Consider the following 25,899-nt stretch of genomic DNA (forward strand, 5'->3'; position numbering starts at 1 on the left):
CCTTTAGAGGCAATCACTGCAATCAAACATTTTCTGTAGCTCTCAATGAGACTTCACCTGTTAACAGGTAGTTTGGCACACTCTTCCTGAGCAAACTGCTCCAGCTGTCTCAGGTTTGATGGGTACCTTCTCCAGACTGCAAGTTTCAGCTCTTTCCATAGATGTTTGATTTCAACCAGCTTCTCCCTATAACCCTAACCCTAACCCATGCACTGCTCCACACACTGAGAGCCATTTCAACCAGCTTCTCTCTATAACCCTAACCCTAAACCATGCACTGCAACACACACTCAGAGTCATTTCAACCAGCTTCTCTCTATAACCCTAACCCTAACCCATGCACTGCAACACACACTGAGAGCCATTTCAACCAGCTTCTCTCTATAATCCTAACCCTAACCCATGCACTGCAACACACACTGAGAGCGTCAGACATAGTAGCCAGTAGAGGCCACTAGAGGGTGCAAAAGAAACAGTGTTGAAATAATAGTAACAGAGTTTGATAGTGACATTGAGGTTAGGTTTAGGGGTTGGGGTAGAGGTTAGGTTTAGGGATAGGGGTAGAGGTTAGGTTTAGGGGTTGGGGTAGAGGTTAGGTTTAGGGGTAGGGTTAGGTTTAGGGGTAGGTTTAGGGTTAGGTTTAGGGGTTGGGGTAGAGGTTAGGTTTAGGGGTTGGGTAGAGGTTCGGTTTATGGTTATGTTTAAGGGTAGGGGCAGAGGTTAGGTTTAGGGGTAGGGGTAGAGGTTAAATTTATGGGTAGGTTTAGGGCTAGGTTTAGCAGTTGGGGTAGAGGTTAGGTTTAGGGGTAGGGGTAGAGGTTAAATTTATGGGTAGGTTTAGGGCTAGGTTTAGCAGTTGGGGTAGAGGTTAGGTTTAGGGGTAGGGGTAGAGGTTAAATTTATGGGTAGGTTTAGGGCTAGGTTTAGCAGTTGGGATAGAGGTTAGGTTTAGGGGTAGGGGTAGAGGTTAGGTTTAGGGGTTGTGGTAGAAGTTAGGTGTTGGGGTAGAGGTTAGGGTTAGGGTTAGGGTTTGGGGTAGAGGTCAGGTTTAGGGATAGGTTTAGGGGTAGGTGTAGAGGTTAGGTTTAGGGGTTGCGATAGCGGTTATGTTTAGGGGTAGAGGTTAGGTTTAGGGGTAGGTGTAGAGGTTAGGTTTAGGGTTTGGGGTAGAACTTAGATTTAGGGGTTAGGGTTAGGTTTTGGGGTAGAGGTTAGGTTTAGGGATAGGTTTTGGAGTACAGGTTAGGTTTAGGGATAGGTGTAGAGGTCAGGTTTAGGGGTAGGTGTAGAGGTTAGGTTTAGGGGTAGGTGTAGAGGTTAGGTTTAGGGGTAGGTGTAGAGGTTAGGTTTAGGGGTAGGTGTAGAGGTTAGGTTTAGGGGTAGAGGTTAGGTTTAGGGTTAGGTTCATGGGGCAGTGGTTAATTTTAGGGGTTAGATGTAAGTCACATATGATGTGGCGTGGACTGTAGTTGCAGGCTTTTTTTTATTATTATATTTGTTATAAATAACTTTAGATTTTTTGTATTTTCCCTATTTTTTTTTCTTTAATTTAATACAGTGCTCCCTCGCTATAAGGCTCTCAGTTACAACGTGCCTACAGCATGTCACCCAATTCCCTATACTATGAACTACACTTTATAACACAGACCTCTTATTCAGCATTCGTTTCATAACTAAATAAATATTAGGCCTATTATGTGGTTATCTTTCCTAATGTATTTTTTGCTGCGAGAGGAGCTGCAGCTTTCTCCAGGAAGCTAGACGCTTCAAGTTCGCTTCAACCCCACTCCAGCAGCCGAACCTGGAGCGAGCCCATTCCCTCTTCCCCTCTCCCAACCCGCTCTCCTTCTCATACTTGGTTTGCTTGTCTGTCTCTTTGAACTGAAGTCCCGACTGCCGTTTAGCCAGGCTATTTATAGTTTAAAAACTGCTATCATTATTTTCTCTTTCTTCTAAGTTTGCAGGGCATTTTGTTAATGGCACATGTCCAACACACAAACCTTAAGTGTATTTTTATTTTTGTGTTTCGTTGTTATAGTTCTAAATAGCTTGAATGCAGTGTTTCATTTTAAGCAACATTTTTACACAGCAGTACTCGCACACCTTTGATCACCATCACAGCTGCTGCATGAACCTGTGGTTCCTGTATTCTGCTCGTGTTAATACAGCACCTCTGGACTTCCAGGCATTTGTGTTTGATCAGATTGTTATCGTCCCTCTCGCGCTTCACTTTAAAACATGTGACATGCCGGCTTTTTTCCCTTTACAGACTGATGTCAGCGCATTCATAAATATTGACACAAGTGTTGTGTATGGAATCTCTGCGACTTAACCACGCAAATCACATAGTCATGTTACTGGACACAAACCAATCCTAACACAGGCGTCTCTCTAGTTGCTGTAGCTGAATGGGCACTGCGGCCGTAGTTGCCGTGGATAGACATACATTTTGAGGGCACTCACAGCAATAGCCGCCGTTAATGTCGACCCCTGTAACCGAGAACACTAATTTCATACAGTATATAAAAGCGAATATAAAACACAAGCCCTAATTAAAATATCTCTTATAAGCTTTGCACAGTTGGCTGTACATTATTCCTGATTTCACTGTCTTTGTGTGTCTAATCAGCTGTGTGGATGACCAGTACAGAAGATGGAAAAGAAACCTGCAGACGTGGAAACAGGTAAGAATGAAAACTTACAAATCTTAAAAGCAATCACTTACCTGTGATTAGCAAAACAACTGTTTGGTTTGTTTTTGACTGTGATAGCAGCTCATTTCTTCTGCCTCCACACTGTAGATTCACTTCTTGTGCAGCAGGTATCAGGACATCACCAGCCATCACCACCATATTAACCACTGGCTCTCACTTCACTACAGTAAAACCTCCACACTGTAGATTCACTTCTTGTGCAGCAGGTATCAGGACATCACCACCATATTAACCACTGGCTCTCACTTCACTACAGTAAAACCTCCACACTGTAGATTCACTCTCCCTGTGCAGCAGGTATCAGGACATCACCAGCCATCACCACCATATTAACCACTGGCTCTCACTTCACTACAGTAAAACCACCACACTGTAGATTCACTCTCCCTGTGCAGCAGGTATCAGGACATCACCACCATATTAACCACTGGCTCTCACTTCACTACAGTAAAACCTCCACACTGTAGATTCACTCTCCCTGTGCAGCAGGTATCAGGACATCACCAGCCATCACCACCATATTAACCACTGGCTCTCACTTCACTACAGTAAAACCTTCACACTGTAGATTCACTCTCCCTGTGCAGCAGGTATCAGGACATCACCAGCCATCACCACCATATTAACCACTGGCTCTCACTTCACTACAGTAAAACCTCCACACTGTAGATTCACTCTCCCTGTGCAGCAGGTATCAGGACATCACCAGCCATCACCACCATATTAACCACTGGCTCTTTTTCACAGTTCAATATTCATTCACAAATACACCATGCAGTTTGGTCTCTGAGTTGAAGCTGATAGGAATGTTGATACAGTAATTCCACCCCCTAAACTATTCTGACAGGGCATGTGTGCTGAAACTATCTAGACAGATACATCGGCTTGGAGTGATTGTTCCATAGCGACTGATCTGGGGTCAGTTTACCTGAAACACACGACAGTAACACTGATATTTACAATTCTGAACTCCACAAACCTGCAATCTGAAACACACGACAGTAACACTGATATTTACAATTCTAAACTCCACAAACCTGCAATCTGAAACACACGACAGTAACACTGATATTTACAATTCTGAACTCCACAAACCTGCAATCTGAAACACACGACAGTAACACTGATATTTACAATTCTGAACTCCACAAACCTGCAATCTGAAACACACGACAGTAACACTGATATTTACAATTCTGAACTCCACAAACCTGCAATCTGAAACACACGACAGTAACACTGATATTTACAATTCTAAACTCCACAAACCTGCAATCTGAATCACACGACAGTAACACTGATATTTACAATTCTGAACTCCACAAACCTGCAATCTGAAACACACGACAGTAACACTGATATTCACAATTCTGAACTCCACAAACCTGCAATCTGAAACACACGACAGTAACACTGATATTTACAATTCTAAACTCCATAAACCTGCAATCTGAAACACACGACAGTAACACTGATATTTACAATTCTAAACTCCACAAACCTGCAATCTGAAACACACGACAGTAACACTGATATTTACAATTCTGAACTCCACAAACCTGCAATCTGAAACACACGACAGTAACACTGATATTTACAATTCTGAACTCCACAAACCTGCAATCTGAAACACACGACAGTAACACTGATATTTACAATTCTGAACTCCACAAACCTGCAATCTGAAACACACGACAGTAACACTGATATTTACAATTCTGAACTCCACAAACCTGCAATCTGAAACACACGACAGTAACACTGATATTTACAATTCTGAACTCCACAAACCTGCAATCTGAAACACACGACAGTAACACTGATATTTACAATTCTGAACTCCACAAACCTGCAATCTGAAACGCACGACAGTAACACTGATATTTACAATTCTGAACTCCACAAACCTGCAATCTGAAACACACGACAGTAACACTGATATTTACAATTCTGAACTCCACAAACCTGCAATCTGAAACACACGACAGTAACACTGATATTTACAATTCTGAACTCCACAAACCTGCAATCTGAAACGCACGACAGTAACACTGATATTTACAATTCTGAACTCCACAAACCTGCAATCTGAAACACACGACAGTAACACTGATATTTACAATTCTGAACTCCACAAACCTGCAATCTGAAACACACGACAGTAACACTGATATTTACAATTCTAAACTCCACAAACCTGCAATCTGAAACACACGACAGTAACACTGATATTTACAATTCTGAACTCCACAAACCTGCAATCTGAAACACACGACAGTAACACTGATATTTACAATTCTGAACTCCACAAACCTGCAATCTGAAACACACGACAGTAACACTGATATTTACAATTCTAAACTCCACAAACCTGCAATCTGAAACACACGACAGTAACACTGATATTTACAATTCTGAACTCCACAAACCTGCAATCTGAAACGCACGACAGTAACACTGATATTTACAATTCTAAACTCCACAAACCTGCAATCTGAACGGATTCAAATATAAATCAAATCCATTTCTATGCCTTATCTATACTTGTTTCTATTGAAATGTATTCCTGTGCTTGTGATGCCATGTTCTAGATAGTTAATGATGCAACACTCTACTATTCCTTTCTATTTAAACCTATATTTGAAAGCGCGTATCAGACAGGGGAGATGAACCTGCAGCTTCAGGGGAGCGGGCACACCGCTGGCTACGAACGCAGCCCTCAGTGAACAATCAACCCAAGGGACCTCTGCCCTGTCAAATAGCAACATTGAATAGCAAGATTCACTATTATCCCCACTGTGACTCCAGCCTGTGTCATATACAATGTGTGATTGATAGAGAATCGTGCATATTAATGTACTAAGTGGAATATTTAACATTTTTGGTCATGTTTTCTTTTTTGTTTGTTTTTGTTTAAGTCATTCTTAGACTTAAGTTTATGCTATTAAGTTTTAAAAGTTATTGATATAATATTACATTTGAAGTGCTTATTTAAACTATATTGAAGTTGTCACTAAGTATTTGTTTTCACTCATAAAGAGCTGAAGATGAAGACTCAAACAAGCCCTGCCCTTGTTTAACACATTCTATCTTGATTAGCCGCATCTAAAATGAAGAGCAGATCTGGATGCATGTAGAGATCAACATGCTTCATGAATATGTGACGGAAAATAACCACTTGTTTTAAGCACAGCTCAATATTTTACAAGCACCTGAGAGATGAACATGCCTGATGAATACAGCCCTGTTTCTAATATGAATGTTACCGCTCCTACACTGTCTCTACCTACATCACTGCCTCTGTCTCCACAGTTACTGTTTATAATATGAATGTTACCTCTCCTGCACTGTCTCTACCTACATCACTGCCTCTGTCTCCACAGTTACTGTTTATAATATGAATGTTACCACTCCTGCACTGTCTCTACCTACATCACTGCCTCTGTCTCCACAGTTACTGTTTCTAATATGAATGTTACCGCTCCTACACTGTCTCTACCTACATCACTGCCTCTGTCTCCACAGTTACTGTTTATAATATGAATGTTACCTCTCCTGCACTGTCTCTACCTACATCACTGCCTCTGTCTCCACAGTTACTGTTTCTAATATGAATGTTACCTCTCCTACACTGTCTCTACCTACATCACTGCCTCTGTCTCCACAGTTACTGTTTCTAATATGAATGTTACCTCTCCTACACTGTCTCTACCCACATCACTGCCTCTGTCTCCACAGTTACTGTTTCTAATATGAATGTTACCTCTCCTGCACTGTCTCTACCTACATCACTGCCTCTGTCTCCACAGTTACTGTTTCAAATATGAATGTTACCTCTCCTACACTGTCTCTACCTACATCACTGCCTCTGTCTCCACAGTTACTGTTTCTAATATGAATGTTACCTCTCCTACACTGTCTCTACCTACATCACTGCCTCTGTCTCCACAGTTACTGTTTCTAATATGAATGTTACCTCTCCTACACTGTCTCTACCCACATCACTGCCTCTGTCTGCACAGTTACTGTTTCTAATATGAATGTTACCGCTCCTACACTGTCTCTACCTACATCACTGCCTCTGTCTCCACAGTTACTGTTTATAATATGAATGTTACCTCTCCTGCACTGTCTCTACCTACATCACTGCCTCTGTCTCCAGTTACTGTTTCTAATATGAATGTTACCGCTCCTACACTGTCTCTACCTACATCACTGCATCTCTCTTCTCTCTCTCTGACAATCCCTCACTCCCTCCCTTTCTCTGTTCTCTCTCTGACAGCCCCTCCCTTTCTCTCCTCTATCATACCCTCTCTGTCTCCACAGTTACAGGTGTATCTGGAATCCTCAGTCTCTCACTCCCTCTCTGTCTCCACAGTTTCAGGTGCATCAGGAATCCTCAGTCTCTCACTCCCTCTCTGTCTCCACAGTTTCAGGTGCATCAGGAATCCTCAGTCCCTCACTCCCTCTCTGTCTCCACAGTTTCAGGTGCATCAGGAATCCTCAGTCTCTCACTCCCTCTCTGTCTCCACAGTTACAGGTGCATCTGGAATCCTCAGTCCCTCACTCCCTCTCTGTCTCCACAGTTACAGGTGTATCTGGAATCCTCAGTCCCTCACTCCCTCTCTGTCTCCACAGTTACAGGTGTATCTGGAATCCTCAGTCTCTCACTCCCTCTCTGTCTCCACAGTTACAGGTGTATCTGGAATCCTCAGTCCCTCATTCCCTCTCTGTCTCCACAGTTACAGGTGCATCAGGAATCCTCAATCCCTCACTCCCTCTCTGTCTCCACAGTTACAGGTGTATCTGGAATCCTCAGTCCCTCACTCCCTCTCTGTCTCCACAGTTACAGGTGCATCAGGAATCCTCAGTCCCTCACTCCCTCTCTGTCTCCATAGTTTCAGGTGCATCAGGAATCCTCAGTCCCTCACTCCCTCTCTGTCTCCACAGTTTCAGGTGCATCAGGAATCCTCAGTGTTTCTCAGAGTTTTGGCAGTTTCGGCTGTGACTACAAGGATGTAACCCCTGCACGTGATGCCAAGTCCATGAGTTGGAATAGACCTAATCTCAGCAACCCTAAGGTATGGTGACACTAATCATTAGAATAGATTCTAGTTTTCCATGGTAAAAAGTCTATGATTTAAACATTTTAAAATCCACAATACATGCAAGAATCCAGTTTTCCAATCACACTATTTAGAGAACAATGTAATCAATCAAAATTCTGGCTGATGTGACCACATATCATTTATAATCAGACACGGGCAGACTGCTGGTTCAGAGGAAGCTTAGGGCCATATTCATAAAGTGTTTACCAGGCATTTAAGTTTAGACAGTGAAATCATAAGAACATAAGAAATTCAAGAACGAGAAAAGGCCATTTGGCCGAGCTATGCTCGCTCACTTTGGTGCCAACGTGGTCCGTTAGTGCTCAGGAGAGGAAAAACAAAAAAAAACCCGAACCAGGTTAGTAGAGGAAATGAAACCTCTGGGAATCCGTGGCTAGACAGACTAAAGGTCTTATTGTGGTCACAGAGAGGGTTATACAGTATTGTTCATGACAGCATCCAGTCTGTTCTTGAAGGATCTGATAGTCTCTGCTTCAACAACTCTGTCCAGCAGCTGTTCCAATGGTTCACCACCCTTTCTGAGAAAAAGCTCCTTCTCCCCTCTGTTCTGAATATGTCCTTCTTCAGCTTCCACCCGTGGTCCCTGATTCTGTTCTCTGTGATCTGTGAAAATAATTCTCAGCAGTTACTTTGTTAAACCCCTTGACCATTTTAAATACCTTTATTAAGTCGCCTCTGGCTCTCCTTTCTAGGCTATATAGATTCAGCTCTTTCAGTCTATCTTCATATGACATACCCTTCAGTCCTGGAATTAATCGTGTTGCTCTCCTCTGTACTCTCTCCAATGCCTCAATGTCTTTTTTATGATAAGGGGACCAGAGCTGTACACAGTATTCTAGGTGTGTATTCTGTGTGAGGTGAGGAGCAGCTGTGTGAGATGAGGAGCAGCTGTGTGAGATGAGGAGCAGCTGTGTGAGGTGAGGAGCAGCTGTGTGAGGTGAGGAGCAGCTGTGTGAGATGAGGAGCAGCTGTGTGAGATGAGGAGCAGCTGTGTGAGGTGAGGAGTAGCTGTGTGAGGTGAGGAGTAGCTGTGTGAGGTCAGGAGCAGCTGTGTGAGATCTCTGGAACAAAGTAAAACTAAACCAGAATGCTGTTTCGTGAATTTCTGTCTAAAATGTATTTTTCTGCGTACAATAGAGTTAAATGCCCATTCGATGCTGAACCAGACTACAGCTCCCCATGAAACTCATTTTATGATTGATAATAGTCTGGTCCCAGGTGAATGTTAAAATCAGACTTTTAATGTACTGTATGCACTTGTTTTCATATTATAGTAACTCAATGAATGAACTTTTCTTTTGCAGATTCCTGGTTTTCTGAGGAGAGTTTTCAAGGTACATAATGGGGGGGGAGGGGGGGGGTATTAATGAGCCGGGGAAAGAAAAGGGGAGGTTGTGAGTGAAAGGGAATTGGGAAAGAGAGAGAGAGATGAGAAGGGTGGATGTAGTTAAGTGTCGTGATGTATATCATCAATTAAGAGTTTCTTCTTTAAAGGATATTCATGCTGTTATTAACCTACTGTACCATAGGTCACCCTTTATTTGTAATTTCAGTACCAGAAGGAAAACACCAAAGACATATATAAGTAAAACCAATGATTTTTCTACAAAGACAAAGGTTTTTATAGTGTTTGAAATTATTCTTTTTATGGCATCATTCATCAAGTTATGCAACAAGTTGGATACAATTGCAACTGTTTCTTTTTGTATGTAGTGTGAATCTTTAAAAGTAAAGACCACTTCTAATAAAATCTAATCAAGACTCAGTGCAACATGTCAAATTCAAAACAAGCAAAGTGAATATCAAATCAATTCAAACTTAGTGACACACAAAATAAAATTGCTATCGTGAATTAAAACCATGACAAATCTAATAAAAAACTGAAAAACAAGGAACATAATGGATGTAAAGAACTGACCACCTTGTTCACATACATGCAGATTTATTGTACTGCTCTTTCTCCTTTCAAATATATAAAACCTAGTAGAAAACAGACATTCTACAATGTAGCTAAAACACAGCAGCTTAATGTTTAAAAAGTAATGAAACAGAATCAAGTATCCTCAGAGAATACCGTAACCTACTCCAAGCACAAGGTAGCTACTCTGTGTGCACAACACTTCTCCACGTATAATACCGTATGATTACAACTAGCACTAAGAGAAAATAAACAATGGTGAGTCTGTGATTTAATAAATAACACAAGAGCGAGAATGAGCTAATCTACTCACCCCCACGAGCACAGCAATATATCCAGAAGTCCTGTGTGTTTCTGCTTCCCTGCACTTTAAACCAAAACATACTCATAAATATCTAAACAAGTTCTCAAACCAAGCAATAAAATAGAACACACTCGCTACTCACCACCAGCAATGCTGCAGCCTTCTGGATCAACCTGAGTCCCATGTGTCTCTGCTTTCCCTGCACACCAGCAATGCTGCAGCCTTCTGGATAAACCTGAGTCCCATGTGTCTCTGCTTTCCCTGCACACCAGCAATGCTGCAGCCTTCTGGATAAACCTGAGTCCCATGTGTCTCTCCTTTCCCTGCACACCAGCAATGCTGCAGCCTTCTGGATAAACCTGAGTCCCATGTGTCTCTGCTTTCCCTGCACACCAGCAATGCTGCAGCCTTCTGGATAAACCTGAGTCCCATGTGTCTCTGCTTTCCCTGCACACCAGCAATGCTGCAGCCTTCTGGATCAATCTGAGTCCCATGTGTCTCTGCTTTCCTTGCACACCAGCAATGCTGCAGCCTTCTGGATAAACCTGAGTCCCATGTGTCTCTGCTTTCCCTGCACACCAGCAATGCTGCAGCCTTCTGTAATCACCTATGCCTTTATACAGGGGTTTTCACTAACCCACCTGTGTTAGCCCTTTCCTAGCTTGACTGAATTGACAACTTGTATTAGCCATGCCACACTACAGTAGTTTTATATATGAATCTATTTTAATAATATGAATGTAACCGATATTAACATCTGTCACTGAAGGAATACACTTAAATTGTAGCCGCTACGCCACTCCCAAAATTATTAATAGGGAGAAAAGGAAAATCCTAATTAAGTTTTTCTATTGGGCAAGGACTTAGTTTAGTTTAATAGCAGCATCACTTCCCAAACACAGAACCCAGAAGCCAAGTAAATGTATACAAAGTTTATTAACACAAAGGCAATTCCAGTTAAAACAATTTAAAATGTAGCAGCAATTGTCTAGAGTTAGCAGCAATAAATGCAATCTAGAATATGGTTTTAATATAGCAACAATGATATTAATGTATAAAAATGGTTACAAATAGCAGTAATCACAATGTCACAGCAATAGCTACATATAGCAACAATAGTCAAATTACAATTAAAAGGCCCAGCCCTTAGTAACAGTGTGATAACACGGCAAAACAAAAATCAATATCGAAAATAGTGCTTAACACAATCCATACATTCAAGTGAAAAAATAAAGAAAGAAACAGCAAAACGAGTCTGAAATACAACTCGTCCCAACAGGGAAATAACACAAAGCAAAATACATAATGTGCACTTCTAGTAAAGTAATTAACTGCTATCAAGCTCTGGTACTTTAGACTATAGACTATCACGACTACCCGTGGTCTGTTAATAAAATGCACAATCAAACAACAATCGCCTTAATTACTAGTAAAACATACACATCATTGTGGTTGCAACAACCATAACAACAGTTAAAAGATAAACAAAAGCACAAACACAATACACCTTCCCTAATACGGAGCGTGGAGGCTAGAGTTGTTAGTAATAATTTGAATTTGGTACTTCTCTACAGAATGCTTCAGCTGTAGATCTCAAGATCACCAATAACACAACCGGCAAAAACAGAGAGAACATCTCAATGCAATCACACGGAAGCGAGTTTTCGAACACTCACGACAAAACCACCCAATAATCCTAGCGTCTCCTGTTGCCTCTACACTCCGTTCACACAAAAAACTCTGTTCAAATAATGGTTGATTTGATTTAAATATGTTTGGTACAAAGGGGAGACAATTAACAAGCTGCCGGTATGTTCTCAATTGGCACTTGTGCTCTTAAAAGCATAGCGTGCATTTACATTAAATAGGTTCTACATGAATGTGAGCATCTACCTTAGAATAGTGAAGATCTGAACCAATCCTGAAGGTTTGTAATTATTCACTCATTCCACAGGGGTCTGATAGAAAGTCCAGACATCAAGAGGTTGGTGAATGGAGCCTGGAAGAGTGTCGACACTCCATCATGGAGCTGGCAAAGGAGCTGAACAGAGTTGTGAAGGTACAGAGAGGGAGGGGGAGAGAGGGAAGGAGGGATAGAAGAGTGAGCAGTATTGGTTATTACAGAGAGGTGGAGAGGGGGTTGAAAAGGCGAGTCCTGAGGTTACAGGAGAGGAGAGAGGCAGAGGGGGAAGAAAGGGGCTAAAGTGGGGTGTCAGCATGTCATCGTGTCAGATAAAGCAAAAAGCTTAGGAGTCTTGAAGGTACGGAGAGAGGGGTGTGTGTGTAGGGGGTGGGGGGATTGGTAATTAATGCAGCCAACAAAGACGTTCATGTATAGAATACGGAACAGAGTAGAAACATCATTGACAGCAACAATTAGGTGTAGTCCAAGTTTAATTGAATTCCCTTTTTAAATGGAATTAAGCAATAAAGAACACCTGGCGTGTGATTTGAGGATTGTAGGAAGAGACCGCAGGCTATTCATCATTTAAACCCCAGCAACACAAAAACACACACGGCTCATCTTTGTGCCTCTACTGAGAGAGTCTAGCAGTTCAATTCAAACCCACAGAGGCACCGATTCTAATAAACAAATGTAGTGTCCATCTGCATTCTATATGCCTAATATTCCTGACTACAGTACTACCAGTTTAACCTCGAGAGTCAGTGAGTATCTGTGTCTTAAATGAGTTACTGCTGTTTGAAATGCCAGAGAGTTCTATCTTAGCTTGAATTGTGGGATGCCGTTCCGTGCCATCTCTCCTGCAGATGAAACCAGAAAACACATGAGATTATTATGCAGAGCTAACAAAGGAGTTAAACAGTGTCTTGAAGGTATAGAGAGAGGGAGGGGTGAGGGGAGTGTGTGTGTGTGTGTGTTTGAAGGGGTGAGGGGAGTGTGTGTGTGTGTGTTTGAAGGGGTGAGGGGAGTGTGTGTGTGTGTGTTTGAAGGGGTGAGGGGAGTGTGTGTGTGTGTTTGAAGGGGTGAGGGGAGTGTGTGTGTGTGTTTGAAGGGGTGAGGGGAGTGTGTGTGTGTTTGAAGGGGTGAGGGGAGTGTGTGTGTGTGTGTTTGAAGGGGTGAGGGGAGTGTGTGTGTGTTTGAAGGGGTGAGGGGAGTGTGTGTGTTTGAAGGGGTGAGGGGAATGTGTGTGTGTTTGAAGGGGTGAGGGGAGTGTGTGTGTGTTTGAAGGGGTGAGGGGAGTGTGTGTGTGTGTGTTTGAAGGGGTGAGGGGAGTGTGTGTGTGTGTTTGAAGGGGTGAGGGGAGTGTGTGTGTGTTTGTTTGAAGGGGTGAGGGGAGTGTGTGTGTGTTTGAAGGGGTGAGGGTTGTGTGTGTGTGTGTTTGAAGGGGTGAGGGGAGTGTCTGTGTGTGTTTGAAGGGGTGAGGGGAGTGTCTGTGTGTGTTTGAAGGGGTGAGGGGAGTGTGTGTGTGTTTGAAGGGGTGAGGAGAGTGTGTGTGTGTTTGAAGGGGTGAGGGGAGTGTGTGTGTGTGTGTGTTTGAAGGGGTGAGGGGAGTGTGTGTGTGTGTGTTTGAAGGGGTGAGGGGAGTGTGTGTGTGTGTTTGAAGGGGTGAGGGGAGTGTGTGTGTTTGAAGGGGTGAGGGGAGTGTGTGTGTTTGTTTGAAGGGATGAGGGGAGTGTGTGTGTTTGAAGGGGTGAGGGGAGTGTGTGTGTTTGTTTGAAGGGATGAGGGGAGTGTGTGTGTGTTTGGGGTTGACTCTCCTTCATTTACCTAACGAAGGAGTTAGACGGTGTCTTGAAGATACAGAGAGGCAGCTTTGACAGCAACAGTTAGGTGCAGTTTAGGAGTTTCTTTGTTGTTTCATTCCTGTTCAATTTCAATTAAAATCACTGGTTTCTGCAGTGCTTGTGGTTAAATTCATTGTTTTAAAGATTTCTTATTGATTGATTTCAGAACTCTGCCATTCCTACCCATGTGTCCAGTGAGGATACATGCAGCCTGGAAGAGTGTCGCTGCTTCATCATGAAATGGGCTGGCGATTTGGACAAGCTGGTCCAGGTAAAGAGAGACACAGAGAATGAACCTCGAAGTGGAGACAGAGTGCAGTGAGAGCTGAGAATCAGGTTCACAGGCAGGGTGCAGTGAGAGCTGAGAATCAGGTTCACAGGCAGTGTGCAGTGAGAGCTGAGAATCAGGTTCACAGGCAGGGTGCAGTGAGAGCTGAGAATCAGGTTCACAGGCAGTGAAAGCTGAGAATCAGGTTCACAATGCAGTGAGAGCTGAGAATCAGGTTCACAGACAGGGTGCAGTGAGAGCTGAGAATCAGGTTCACAGGCAGTGTGCAGTGAGAGCTGAGAATCAGGTTCACAGGCAGGGTGCAGTGAGAGCTGAGAATCAGGTTCACAGGCAGTGAAAGCTGAGAATCAGGTTCACAATGCAGTGAGAGCTGAGAATCAGGTTTACAGGCAGGGTCCAGTGAGAGCTAAGAATCAGGTTCACAGGCAGGGTGCAGAGATTGCTGAGAATCAGGTTTAGAGACAGGGTCCAGTGAGAGCTGAGAATCAGGTTCACAGACAGGGTGCAGTGGGAGCTGAGAATCAGGTTCACAGGCAGTGAGAGCTGAGAATCAGGTTCACAGGCAGGGTGCAGTGAGAGCTGAGAATCAGGTTCACAGACAGGGTGCAGTGGGAGCTGAGAATCAGGTTCACAGGCAGTGAGAGCTGAGAATCAGGTTCACAGGCAGGGTGCAGTGAGAGCTGAGAATCAGGTTCACAGGCAGGGTGCAGTGAGAGCTGAGAATCAGGTTCACAGGCAGTGAGAGCTGAGAATCAGGTTCACAGGCATGGTGCAGTGAGAGCTGAGAATCAGGTTCACAGGCAGGGTGCAGAGAGAGCTGAGAATCAGGTTCACAGGCAGTCAGAGCTGAGAATCAGGTTCACAGGCAGGGTCCAGTGAGAGCTGAGAATCAGGTTCACAGGCAGTGAGAGCTGAGAATCAGGTTCACAGGCAGTGAGAGCTGAGAATCAGGTTCACAATGCAGTGAGAGCTGAGAATCCGGTTCACAGGCAGGGTGCAGTGAGAGCTGAGAATCAGGTTTACAGGCAGGGTGCAGAGAGAGCTGAGAATCAGGTTAACAATGCAGTGAGAGCTGAGAATCAGGTTCACATGCAGGGTGCAGAAGTAATACTCTTAAAGTCACACTTTGCAGAGTAATTTAGCAGTTTCCCATATTATTACATTGTGCTGCATGAAGGGATTTGATTATTCAGATGAAGCTCATCACTGGTGAGGCTCATTGGTGTTGATTGGGCTGATTGACCATTCCAAGTGAAACAATTGAAGAAGATACTTTGAAGAAATTGTGAAGACACATTGTGAAGACACTTTGCACAGTAATTGTGTGGATTTCATGTTCTAAGAAAGCAGCACAAACCCAAGCAGCTGTTTCTTCACTCGTTTCACTGTGATGGTAAATCAGCTCAATCAACACCAATGACCCTCACCTGATTGTAAGCAGCTTGATCCGAATAATACTTCTAGCATGTGTTGTATTTGCTGTAATTTCCCATGCTTGCATGTGCCTTCACCATCTCATACAAAAATAAACCTTTATAAGGGGCGTGACGAGGATGCAGACTGACGACCAAATTAATCGGTCAGTGAGCTACATATTGCAAGTGTTATCCCCTCTGTTCTGCTGGCTGATTTCACATAGAAGGGGAGCTGCTGCCCTGAGAACACTGATATCTAATCTGGATTTGTTGTGTTCATAGACACCAAAGCAAAGCCAGAGTGCTGGGCAGGTTGAGACAAGAAAAGGTGCAGAGCTGAGAAACAAAGAGGATCTTCCAGGACCAGAGGGGGAGGAGCTGAGTGAGGGGGCGTGGCAGAACCAGGGGGAGGAGCTGAACCAAGAGGAGGAGCAAAGACTGAAGGACGGTCATGACATCATCATGGAGTGGGCAAGAGAGCTGAAGACAGTGCCAGAGGTAAGATTAACACATTTCAACAGCTGGGTCTGAACATACTGTCCATGAGTGCATCTCAAAAGAGGTTCCTGTATCTCATTCCTACACACCCACACTGCTAGTGATCTGTTCTGAACACACTGTCCATGAGTGCATCTCAAAGGAGGTTTCTGTATCTCATTCCTACACACCCACACTGCTAGTGATCTGTTCTGAACATACTGTCCATGAGTGCATCTCAAAAGAGGTTCCTGTATCTCATTCCTACACACCCACACTGCTAGTGATCTGTTCTGAACAGGATATCTTTTTATTTTTCATTCATGAGTTGCAAGTACATGCAGTCATTTGCTAATACAATGGGGATAGATTCAGGTTGTTTTTCACAGTGAGGCTCCATTTAGATTGGTATGCAATGTTGATAGGGAGATAGCAGAGTGCTCTCCTGTTTTGAATTCACAGACATGGCAGGGATGTATGATACTGACATACTTGTGTGATTCATTTCAAAACATTGCCCAAAACCTTCTCTAGAGTTCCTGACACACTGTGGTCTGGAGTGAACACCCGTTATCCTCTAATCTATATTGTCTTTAACCAGAACTCTGTCTCAGCGGGGGAGGCTGTGAAACAGGTACTTGCAGAGCTGGTGAAGGAGTGGAAACGAGGCAAGCTGAGGAACATCTTACCCATCATGGAGTTTATCATGTGGGCCCTGATCAAGGAGAAGGCAGACAAGGTGAGAGCAGCAAGATAAACACACAGCAGAACTCAGCTATATACTTGTACATGTGCTTTGTGTCACAGTGGAGCGATTGATGATTTGCATGTGATGTCACAAGTCACGTGCCAGCAGCTTGTTGGCCATTTTGGACGTCAAAAACCTTCAGACGGCATATTGACAATCTGTTTACCAGTGTTTTAAAAAACTAAAATAGAAAAAAGACGTTGTAGTATGTGGTACAGAGGAGAGCCCAAACAAGTTTTATAAATGTAAAGCATGCGTTACACAGATACATTAATTAAATAGTTTAATAATTTCCTCGTCGATGTGGAAAATGACCTTGTTAAAACGTGATCTGGAGGCCGTTGCGTTGTGCAGCCACATCAACAACAAAAAGGTTAATTCAAGGTAAGGAGCAAATAAATAAATACATAAATAATGAATTGCCCGAGCTAAATTACACTTATTAGCTTTCACTTGAGTCTGGTGGCCCTGAATCTTTAAGCACTTCAAGGGAAATAGGCAGACTTGCTATCAGTAAGTAGGGTTGTCACCTGGCCCCACAATCCCAGGACACTGAGACAGAACGGGATTTTAAACTTGCTGCTAAATTGAAATAAATTAACGTGTTAATTAGCCCGACACCTTTGCTAAAATGAATCCTATTGCTGAATTACTGTGCACAACAAACAAGTCATTCTAATCAGTTCAACATACTGCCTCCGAACAGCTGAGCAATGTTTTGCTGATTGGGAGAGGAATTGTACGTTTTAGCGATTTATTATTAACAAACAGAAAGTAAGCGACTTTTACGTATCAGTGTCTGCAAATAAATTAAATATTATTATTATAATTAATAATGAAATACATGAAAAGTAATATAATGTATTAATTATTATTATAATTATACAGTTGTTTGCCGTGCATGGTAATTAATCATTAATTTGATCGAAGGTATCGTAGCTAATTAACACATTCTTTTCTCTCAGTTAAGTGGTCTTTTTAAAATCCTGTTCTGTCTCAATGTGTCCCGGGATTGTGGGGCCAGGTGGCAACCCTATCAGTAAGCAATATTATTTTCATTTGTATTTCAAATAAAGCGCACTCCCTCAGAAAGACAGGATTCTCACACAACGTCACCCTATAATTTGTATAACTTAAAAACATAACAAAACTACAACAACAAAAACCTCTGAATTCTTCTTTGTAATTCTGGTCTTATATTTCCTTTGGCTATATTAGTGCTGTCACTGTCATTGCTAGTTTATCAAGTGAAATTGAGACGTGATGACCTTAGCCATGATAAGATGACGGACGCGTCCCCCTGGTATAGCCACTGATGCAAACATGTCACCCATCCTGATACAAAATACAAGTATGCATCAAGGCTTTTGTATGCCTTGAGATCTTGGCCGGTGTACGGGGAGATGTTGTTTATTACACAGTGATATATGTCGTGAGGCGTGAAGTCAGGCAGGGATGTCCTGTCACACTTGACAACCTCAGAGAAGAGACCAGCTGGCAGCAAATACACATCATTTTGAAGCCCGGTGAGCAGAATGTTCTCCATGTATCTATCTCGATGTTCACCTCTGAGATGACTTCATCGGACAATGTCAAGTATGGTTTTTCGGACTGCATGAGTTGAAAAAAAATGTGTTTTAAAAAAAAGTTCTACGTCTTCGCAGGTTGTCAACAGGACGTCCAAAGCTTTTTGACGTCCAAAATGGCCGACCACACTTAGGTCACGTGATTTGGTGACATACGTGCAAATCATCAATAGGGAGATGATCATTTCTATTCATTAGCAGACAAGCAATCATTTCATTAATGGGACCGCTAACCTAATATTTTGTTGCACAACCTTTAGAGGCAATCACTACAATCAAACGTTTTCTGTAGCTCTCAATGAGACTTCTGCACCTGTTAACAGGTAGTTTGGCACACTCTTCCTGAGCAAACTGCTCCAGCTGTCTCAGGTTTGATGGGTACCTTCTCCAGACTGCAAGTTTCAGCTCTTTCCATAGATGTTCGATAGGATTCAGATCAGGACTCATAGAAGACCACTTCAGAATAGTCCAATGTTTTGTTCTTATCCATTCTTGGGTGCTTTTAGCTGTGTGTTTTGGGTCATTATCCTGTTGGAGGACCCATGACCTGCGACTGAGACAGAGCTTTCTGACACTGGGCAGTACGTTTCGCTCCAGAATGCCTTGATAGTCTTGAGATTTCATTGTGCCCTGCACAGATTCAAGGCACCCTGTGCCAGGCGCAGCAAAGCAGCCCCAAAACATAACCGAGCCTCCTCCATGTTTCACTGTAGGTATGGTGTTCTTTTCTTTGAAAGCTTCATTTTTTCGTCTGTGAACATAGAGCTGATGTGACTTGCCAAAAAGCTCCAGTTTTGACTCATCTGTCCAAAGGACATTCTCCCAGAAGGATTGTGGCTTGTCAATATGCATTTTAGCAAATTCCAGTCTGGCTTTTTTATGTTTTTCTGTCAAAAGTGGAGTCCTCCTGGGTCTTCTTCCATGGAGCCCACTTTCGCTCAAAAAGCGACGGATGGTGCGATCAGAAACTGACGTACCTTCACCTTGGAGTTCAGCTTGTATCTCTTTGGCAGTTATCCTTGGTTCTTTTTCTACCATTCGCACTATCCTTCTGTTCAATCTGGGGTCGATTTTCCTCTTGCGGCCGCGCCCAGGGAGGTTGGCTACAGTTCCATGGACCTTAAACTTCTTAATAATATTTGCAACTGTTGTCACAGGAACATCAAGCTGCTTGGAGATGGTCTTGTAGCCTTTACCTTTACCATGCTTGTCTATTATTTTCTTTCTGATCTCCTCAGACAACTCTCTCCTTTGCTTTCTCTGGTCCATGTTCAGTGTGGTGCACACAATGATACCAAACAGCACAGTGACTACTTTTCTCCATTTAAATAGGCTGAATGTCTGATTACAAGATTGGAGACATGTGTGATATTAATTAAAGAAACTAATTAGTTTGAAATATCACTATAATCCAATTATTTATTATCTTTTTTAAGGGGTACCAACAAATGTGTCCAGGCCATTTTAGAATATCTTTGTAGAATAAGCAATAATTCATCTCTTTTCACAGCTTCTTTGCTTTATTCTATGACATACCAAAGGCATGCAAGTATACATGATAAAATAGCTTTTAATTTCATCACTTTTCAGGAGGAATGAAGCATTATTTCAATGAGTTGTAAGGGTACCAACAAATTTGAGCACATCTGTATAATGAATTGATAAAGTAGACACTCACGGACAGCTGGAATGCATTCATTCATTCATTTATTCACTCTCTTGACTATTGTTGTTGTTTTTAGGGAATTGTCACTCGGATGTGGTTCTTTAGGATGCTAAAATCTCAGAATATTGGTGAGTATGGCAAACCTGCAACATGTTATAATTCATCTCTGACCGTCCAAACACAAGATTGTCTTGATGACAGAGAACTCAGAATCATCACATTCCTGTTTGCAGAACAAGAAAGACAATAACTGTTTAATTTGTTCATTAAAAAAATAATGAAGAAAAAAGAGCCAGTATCACGTTCATAAGTTATAACAATACCTGCAAGATGTACTGGAACTGTTTCCTATCGAACCGGATCACTTGAAATAACATTATTACTATCAGTGTATCTATCAGTATTTCTATCAGTGTATCTATCAGTATTGCTATCAGTGTATCTATCAGTATTACTGTCCTGAAGCTTGGTGTTATTGTTTCATTTTTGGCTGCAGTCCCTGAATTAGCGCCTTCATTCTTTCCAGTCAGGTAGCACCATGATAAACTTCAATAGATGCACCTATTATTCTCAATGAAGAGTTTCCCTGAGCTCACTTTTCCACACGTAGCTGCTCAGGCTGCTAGGAAACGGTCTGCCTGGTTCAAGTGCAGCCGTGTCACCTGGGATCAATGAACCCAATGGCTTGTTGGTTTTAGACATGTTTCATTTTTCTATTTTAGGCACCATTAAAACATTGTTTTGAAACAGCAATTGTATACAGAAAATTAAATAAAAAAAAGACTTACAAACACACTTGAATTATTAAAATAACAACCAACTAAAAGAAATAAAACAGCAGCATTTCACTTTTCATTTTAAATAAATGTGTATTGTTATTATTATTATTATTATTATTATTATTATTATTATTATTATTATTATTATTATTATTAGTAGTAGTAGTAGTAGTAGTAGTATTAGTAGTAGTACTATAACTTTAATAACTGTTTGATTTGCTGTGTGTAGTCTAAACATTATTTCTGCATTTTATTTTGTCTGTATTTATCCCTTATTTCTGTAAATGCTACTGCAAGGGTAATTGTATACAGAACATGAATTACCAAGACCAGTCAGAACCAGTGTGCAGTTATCATCTCGTGCACTTTTCTAAACCAGAAGCCTGGTCTCTCTGAACTATCATTCTGGTATTGTGTGCTGTTGTTTTATTCATTCATTCAGGTTTTTATGTTACTGTAATAATCGAAAAAAAGACTTACAAACACAGCTGAATTATTAAAATAACAACTAACTCTGAAAAGCGTCTCTAAAATAAATAAAATAGCATTTCACCTTTCTTTTTTTAATAAAGGTGTATTGTTGTTATTAGTTTTAATAATTGTTTGATTTGCTGTGTGTAGACTAGACATTATTTCTATATTTTATTTTGTCTGTATTTATCCTTTTATTCTCGACTGTGGTCAGGACCACGTGTCTTGAGGAGGCATCTCTTCATAAATAATTAGCAATGTTTATAATAGACATGATTCTCAGTATTGATATCCTCACTAGTCATTTTAGAACAGCGCTAGCCTGAGTGTCGTTCTCCTCCAATGACAAGGAGGCAGTATTTGAGTGACAGGTCACTTCTTCTGAGGGGAGCAGGTTCATCTTGATTCCTGTCGTCTTTTGAACACAAGTCGATGTTATTTCAAGTTGCACTTTGATGGGTGGAATTGTATTAACAGGACGGAAATTGAAAATCCATGAAGGATTTACTCAGGTAACCCAACAAGGAGACGGGTCTCTCCGAAATAGGAAACTAGAGAAGAACAAAACACAGCATGGGAACTTTTACAGGAAAGGTAACATTGTTAATAATTGAAAACGAATGCTTGAACAACACTATGAAGTTTAGACTGTGATACTGGAGATTCATCTATACTTCCAGCTGGAATATTGATTCAATTCTTTGCCAACTCTGTCTTTATCTCTTCACACAGGTGCTGGGAGATGCCTCCCTGATTCAGGTATTTATCACTGTTGCAGTTTTGTTGATTTTCAGGTGTTGCATTCTACTGTTAAGAATATTTCATCTATTTTTCTTTAATTTTTTCTAGTCTGGCAGTGGATTCACAAGGCATCAGGTACTCTTTAAGTTTACTATGTGTTGCTGAAGTCTGATATTTCTGATTGATTTTTGGTATAACAGTTTTTTCTAGTACAGAGGGACAGCCCACTGTCAACAACTGATTTAATAATTTGGTCGTTGCCAGTGGGCATCTCCTCTCTGCTCTACAGTTTTTTTAAAGTCATGTTCTCCCCTCTCTCTTTTCTTCCCATCTTACTGTCCTCCCTCTCCCTCTCTTACACCCTTCCCCTTTTCACTACCGCCTCCTCCTCCTCTTCATCTCTCCTTTTCTTCCTCATCTCTTCCCCTTCCTTCTGTTTAACTGTCTTCCCTCTCTCTTCCCCTGCTTCACCTCTCCCCCTCTCTTCTCTCTTCTTCTCCTCTCCATCTCTCCTTTTTCCCCTCATCTCTTCCCCTTCCTTCTGTTTTACTATCCTCCCTGTCCCTCTCTTCCCCTGCCTCCCCTGCTTCACCTCTCCCCCTCTCTTCACCTCTCTCCTCTCTTCCCCTGCCTCCCCTCTCTTCCCCTGCCTCTCCTTTCCCCTTCTCTCTTCACCTCTCCCCTCTCTTCCCCTTCTCTCTTCACCTCTCCCCTCTCTTCCCCTGCCTCTCCTCTCCCCCTCTCTCTTCACCTCTCCTCTCTCTTCCCCTGCCTCTCCTCTCCCCCTCTCTCTTCACCTCTCCCCTCTCTTCCCCTGCCTCTCCTCTCCCCCTCTCTCTTCACCTCACCTCTCCCCTGTCTTCCCCTGCCTCTCCTCTCCCCCTCTCTTTTCACCTCACCTCTCCCCTGTCTTCCCCTGCCTCTCCTCTCCCCCTCTCTCTTCACCTCCTCTGTCTTAAAGATGTTCACGTAGTTCATTGGAAGTGGTTTGAGGTTCAAGCCCCAAGTCTTTTATTTGTACTCCGGCTGTTTCTCTAAACACATCAGTATTGTCATTTAAGAATAGGGGTTAGTCTGTGGCTTGGCTGAATAATGATTCAGATTCAATTGAAATCTATTCTGGAAATCCCTCTCTCTCTCTTTCCCCTCTATCCTCTCCTTTTCCTCACATGGGTGCTCGTCCCAGGTGGCAGGTATATATTAGATATAGAACCTCTATCCAATTGTGATGAAACTTGGTACGGGCATTCTGTAGAACAAATTACTAAGAGTATCATAACCTGGAGCCTGTGTCTCTCCCCTCCCTCTGTCCCCAGTCTCTCCCTCATCCCCTAACCCCATCTCTCTTTAACCTCCCATCTCCCAGCCCCTCCCCCCCTCTTTCTCTCTCCCTCTCTCCCAGGTGTCTGGTATATACTATGTGTTACACTTTTACATACACCTAGGTAACCACCTATCTGATTGGCGTTTCAGAATTTGGATCTGGTATCCCCTCTTTTTCTCACTATCCCTTTTTGCCTAACTTTCTTACAGTATTCCCCCTTTACCTCTCCCTCTCTGCCTCCCCCTCCATCTCTCTCTCCCCCCCCTCCCTCTCTCTCTCTCTTTACACTCTGGGATCTGTCAAAGATCTCCGGGTAACTCAGCTTATTATCACTGATCATAACTAAATCCCAGTCCTCATATTTCACTTTAGGCTGGTGGGTTAGTCCCTCCCTGCTAGCGCTATTATTGGCTGCTTCAAGATTTAATAAAACAAAATGAAGAGCGATAGGTGGAATCACTCCAGTTCATAACATCAATCATTTCTTTAATGGACACTTGAAGCATCCAATGATAGCAGGGATCTCGGTTCAGCTGTCCACTCAGAGAAGAGGGATGTAGTTCCGGGGAGTGGCATTGTGAAAGCTCACTGACGCTTCACTTCACAGACTGAACGCGGATGAGAGGAGGAGTCGATGCTTGAGAGCCGTTATATTTTAAACATGAGTTTAAAAAATACATTTACTTCAGCCTTTTACTTAAAATAACATTTTGTTCCCTCAGTTATATCCTTCTATAGATACTGTTGTGCTGTCAAGCTAACGTGTTTAACAGCACTAACTTTAAGGGTGTGATGGTGTAACACGATCATACTGAAGTGTCATTCTGGGCCCGTGATCGGGTAAACACGATTAAAACACACTTCGTTTCTTTCACTTGCTGGGACACCATACTTTGCAGTACAGCTTGTTAACGCATGTCGTTGGATAGGGGAGGGGTTGAACTTCACTGCCTGATTGGTTGTTTATTCGTGTGACGTCACTGAGACGGGCATTTCATTTGTAAAGGTGGAGACATTTCATAGCAACACACAGAGTTAAAACATGACACAGGAACTTGTTTACAGCAAAGAAAATAACCGGGAAACAATACAAATTCAATATATTCGACTTATAGTTATATTAGAACATTTATTCTGTCTCGTGTTTTAATATACAGTGCCTATAGAAAGTCTACACCCCCTTGGACTTTTTTCACATTTTGTTGTGTCAGTGCCTCAGAGTTTCATGCATTTAAATGATGATTTTTTCCCACTTATCTACACACAATACTCCACACTGTTAAGGGGAAAAAAGTTTTTATTGAGAAAAAAATTATATATTAAAAATACAAAACGGAATGATCATAATTGGATAAGTCTCCACTGCCCTGAGTCTGTTGGGATAGGTCTCTACCAACTTTGCACACCTAGATTTAGCAATATTTGACCATTCTTCTTTACAAAACTGTTCAAGCTCTGTCATGTTCCTTGGGGAGCGTTGATGGACAGCAATCTTCAAGTCATGCCACAAATTTTCGATTGGATTTAGGTCGGGGCTCTGACTGGGCCACTCAAGGACATTTACCTTTTTGTTCCTTAGCCACTCCAGTGTAGCTTTGGCTGTGTGCTTTGGGTCATTGTCATGCTGAAAGGTGAACTTCCGTCCCAGTTTCAGCTTTCTTGCAGAGGGCAGCAGGTTTTCCTCAAGGACTTTTCTGTAATTTGCTCCATTCATTTTCCCTTCTATCCTAACAAGTGCCCCAGTCCCTGCCGATAAGAAACATCCTCATAACATGATGCTGCCACCACCACCATGCTTCACAGTAGGGATGGTGTTCTTTGGGTGATGCGCTGTGTTGGGTTTGCACCAAACATAACGCTTTGTATTTAGGCCAAAAAGTTCCATTTTAGTTTCGTCAGACCACAAAACTTTTTGCCACATGGCTACAGAATCTCCTGAGTGTTTTTTTGCATACTTCAAATGGGATTCAAGGTGGGCTTTCTTGAGTAATGGCTTCCTTCTTGCCACCCTACCATACAGGCCAGATTTGCAGAGTGCTTGGGATATTGTTGTCACATGCACACTTTGACCAGTCTTGACCATAAAAGCCTGTAGCTCTTGCAAAGTTGCCATTGGCCTCTTGGTAGCCTCTCTGATCAGTCTCCTTGCTCGGTCATCCAGTTTGGAGGGATGGCCTGATCTAGGCAGGGTCTTGGTGGTGCCATACACCTTCCACTTCTTAATAATCGTCTTGACCGTGCTCCAAGGGATATTCAAAGCCTTTGATATTTTTTTATACCCATCCCCTGATCTGTGCCTTTCAACAACTTTGTCCCGGAGTTCTTTTGAAAGCACCTTGGTGCTCATGGTTGAGTCTTTGCTTTGAAATGCACTACCCAGCAGAGGGAACCTACAGGAACTGCTGAATTTATCCTGAAATCATGTGAATCACTGCAATTTAACACAGGTGGAGGCCACTTAACTTGGTGTGTGATTTTGAAGGCGATTGGTTACACCTGAGCTAATTTAGGATTGCTACTACAAAGGGAGTGGACATTTATCCAACCAAGCTATTTCAGTTTTTATTTTTAATTAATTTTCTACAAATTTC

General features: G+C 42.3%; 1 protein-coding gene across 1 annotated transcript in view; it reads left to right on the plus strand.

Annotated features, from left to right (window-relative positions):
- Window positions 1-25,899, plus strand: part of LOC131721182 (E3 ubiquitin-protein ligase TRIM39-like) — a 63,488-nt gene that overhangs the window by 4,751 nt on the left and 32,838 nt on the right. The window contains exons 2-11 of the mRNA XM_059014510.1: window positions 2,630-2,684; window positions 7,665-7,795; window positions 9,148-9,177; window positions 12,020-12,124; window positions 13,979-14,083; window positions 15,799-16,014; window positions 16,595-16,732; window positions 20,070-20,121; window positions 21,976-22,002; window positions 22,093-22,119. Coding sequence (XP_058870493.1) covers window positions 2,654-2,684; window positions 7,665-7,795; window positions 9,148-9,177; window positions 12,020-12,124; window positions 13,979-14,083; window positions 15,799-16,014; window positions 16,595-16,732; window positions 20,070-20,121; window positions 21,976-22,002; window positions 22,093-22,119 — 862 coding nt within the window. The 5' untranslated portion in view covers window positions 2,630-2,653. The remainder of the gene's footprint in view (window positions 1-2,629; window positions 2,685-7,664; window positions 7,796-9,147; window positions 9,178-12,019; window positions 12,125-13,978; window positions 14,084-15,798; window positions 16,015-16,594; window positions 16,733-20,069; window positions 20,122-21,975; window positions 22,003-22,092; window positions 22,120-25,899) is intronic.

The sequence above is a fragment of the Acipenser ruthenus genome, chromosome 48 (genome assembly GCF_902713425.1).
Source record: "Acipenser ruthenus chromosome 48, fAciRut3.2 maternal haplotype, whole genome shotgun sequence".
Classification (NCBI taxonomy): Eukaryota; Metazoa; Chordata; class Actinopteri; order Acipenseriformes; family Acipenseridae; genus Acipenser; species Acipenser ruthenus.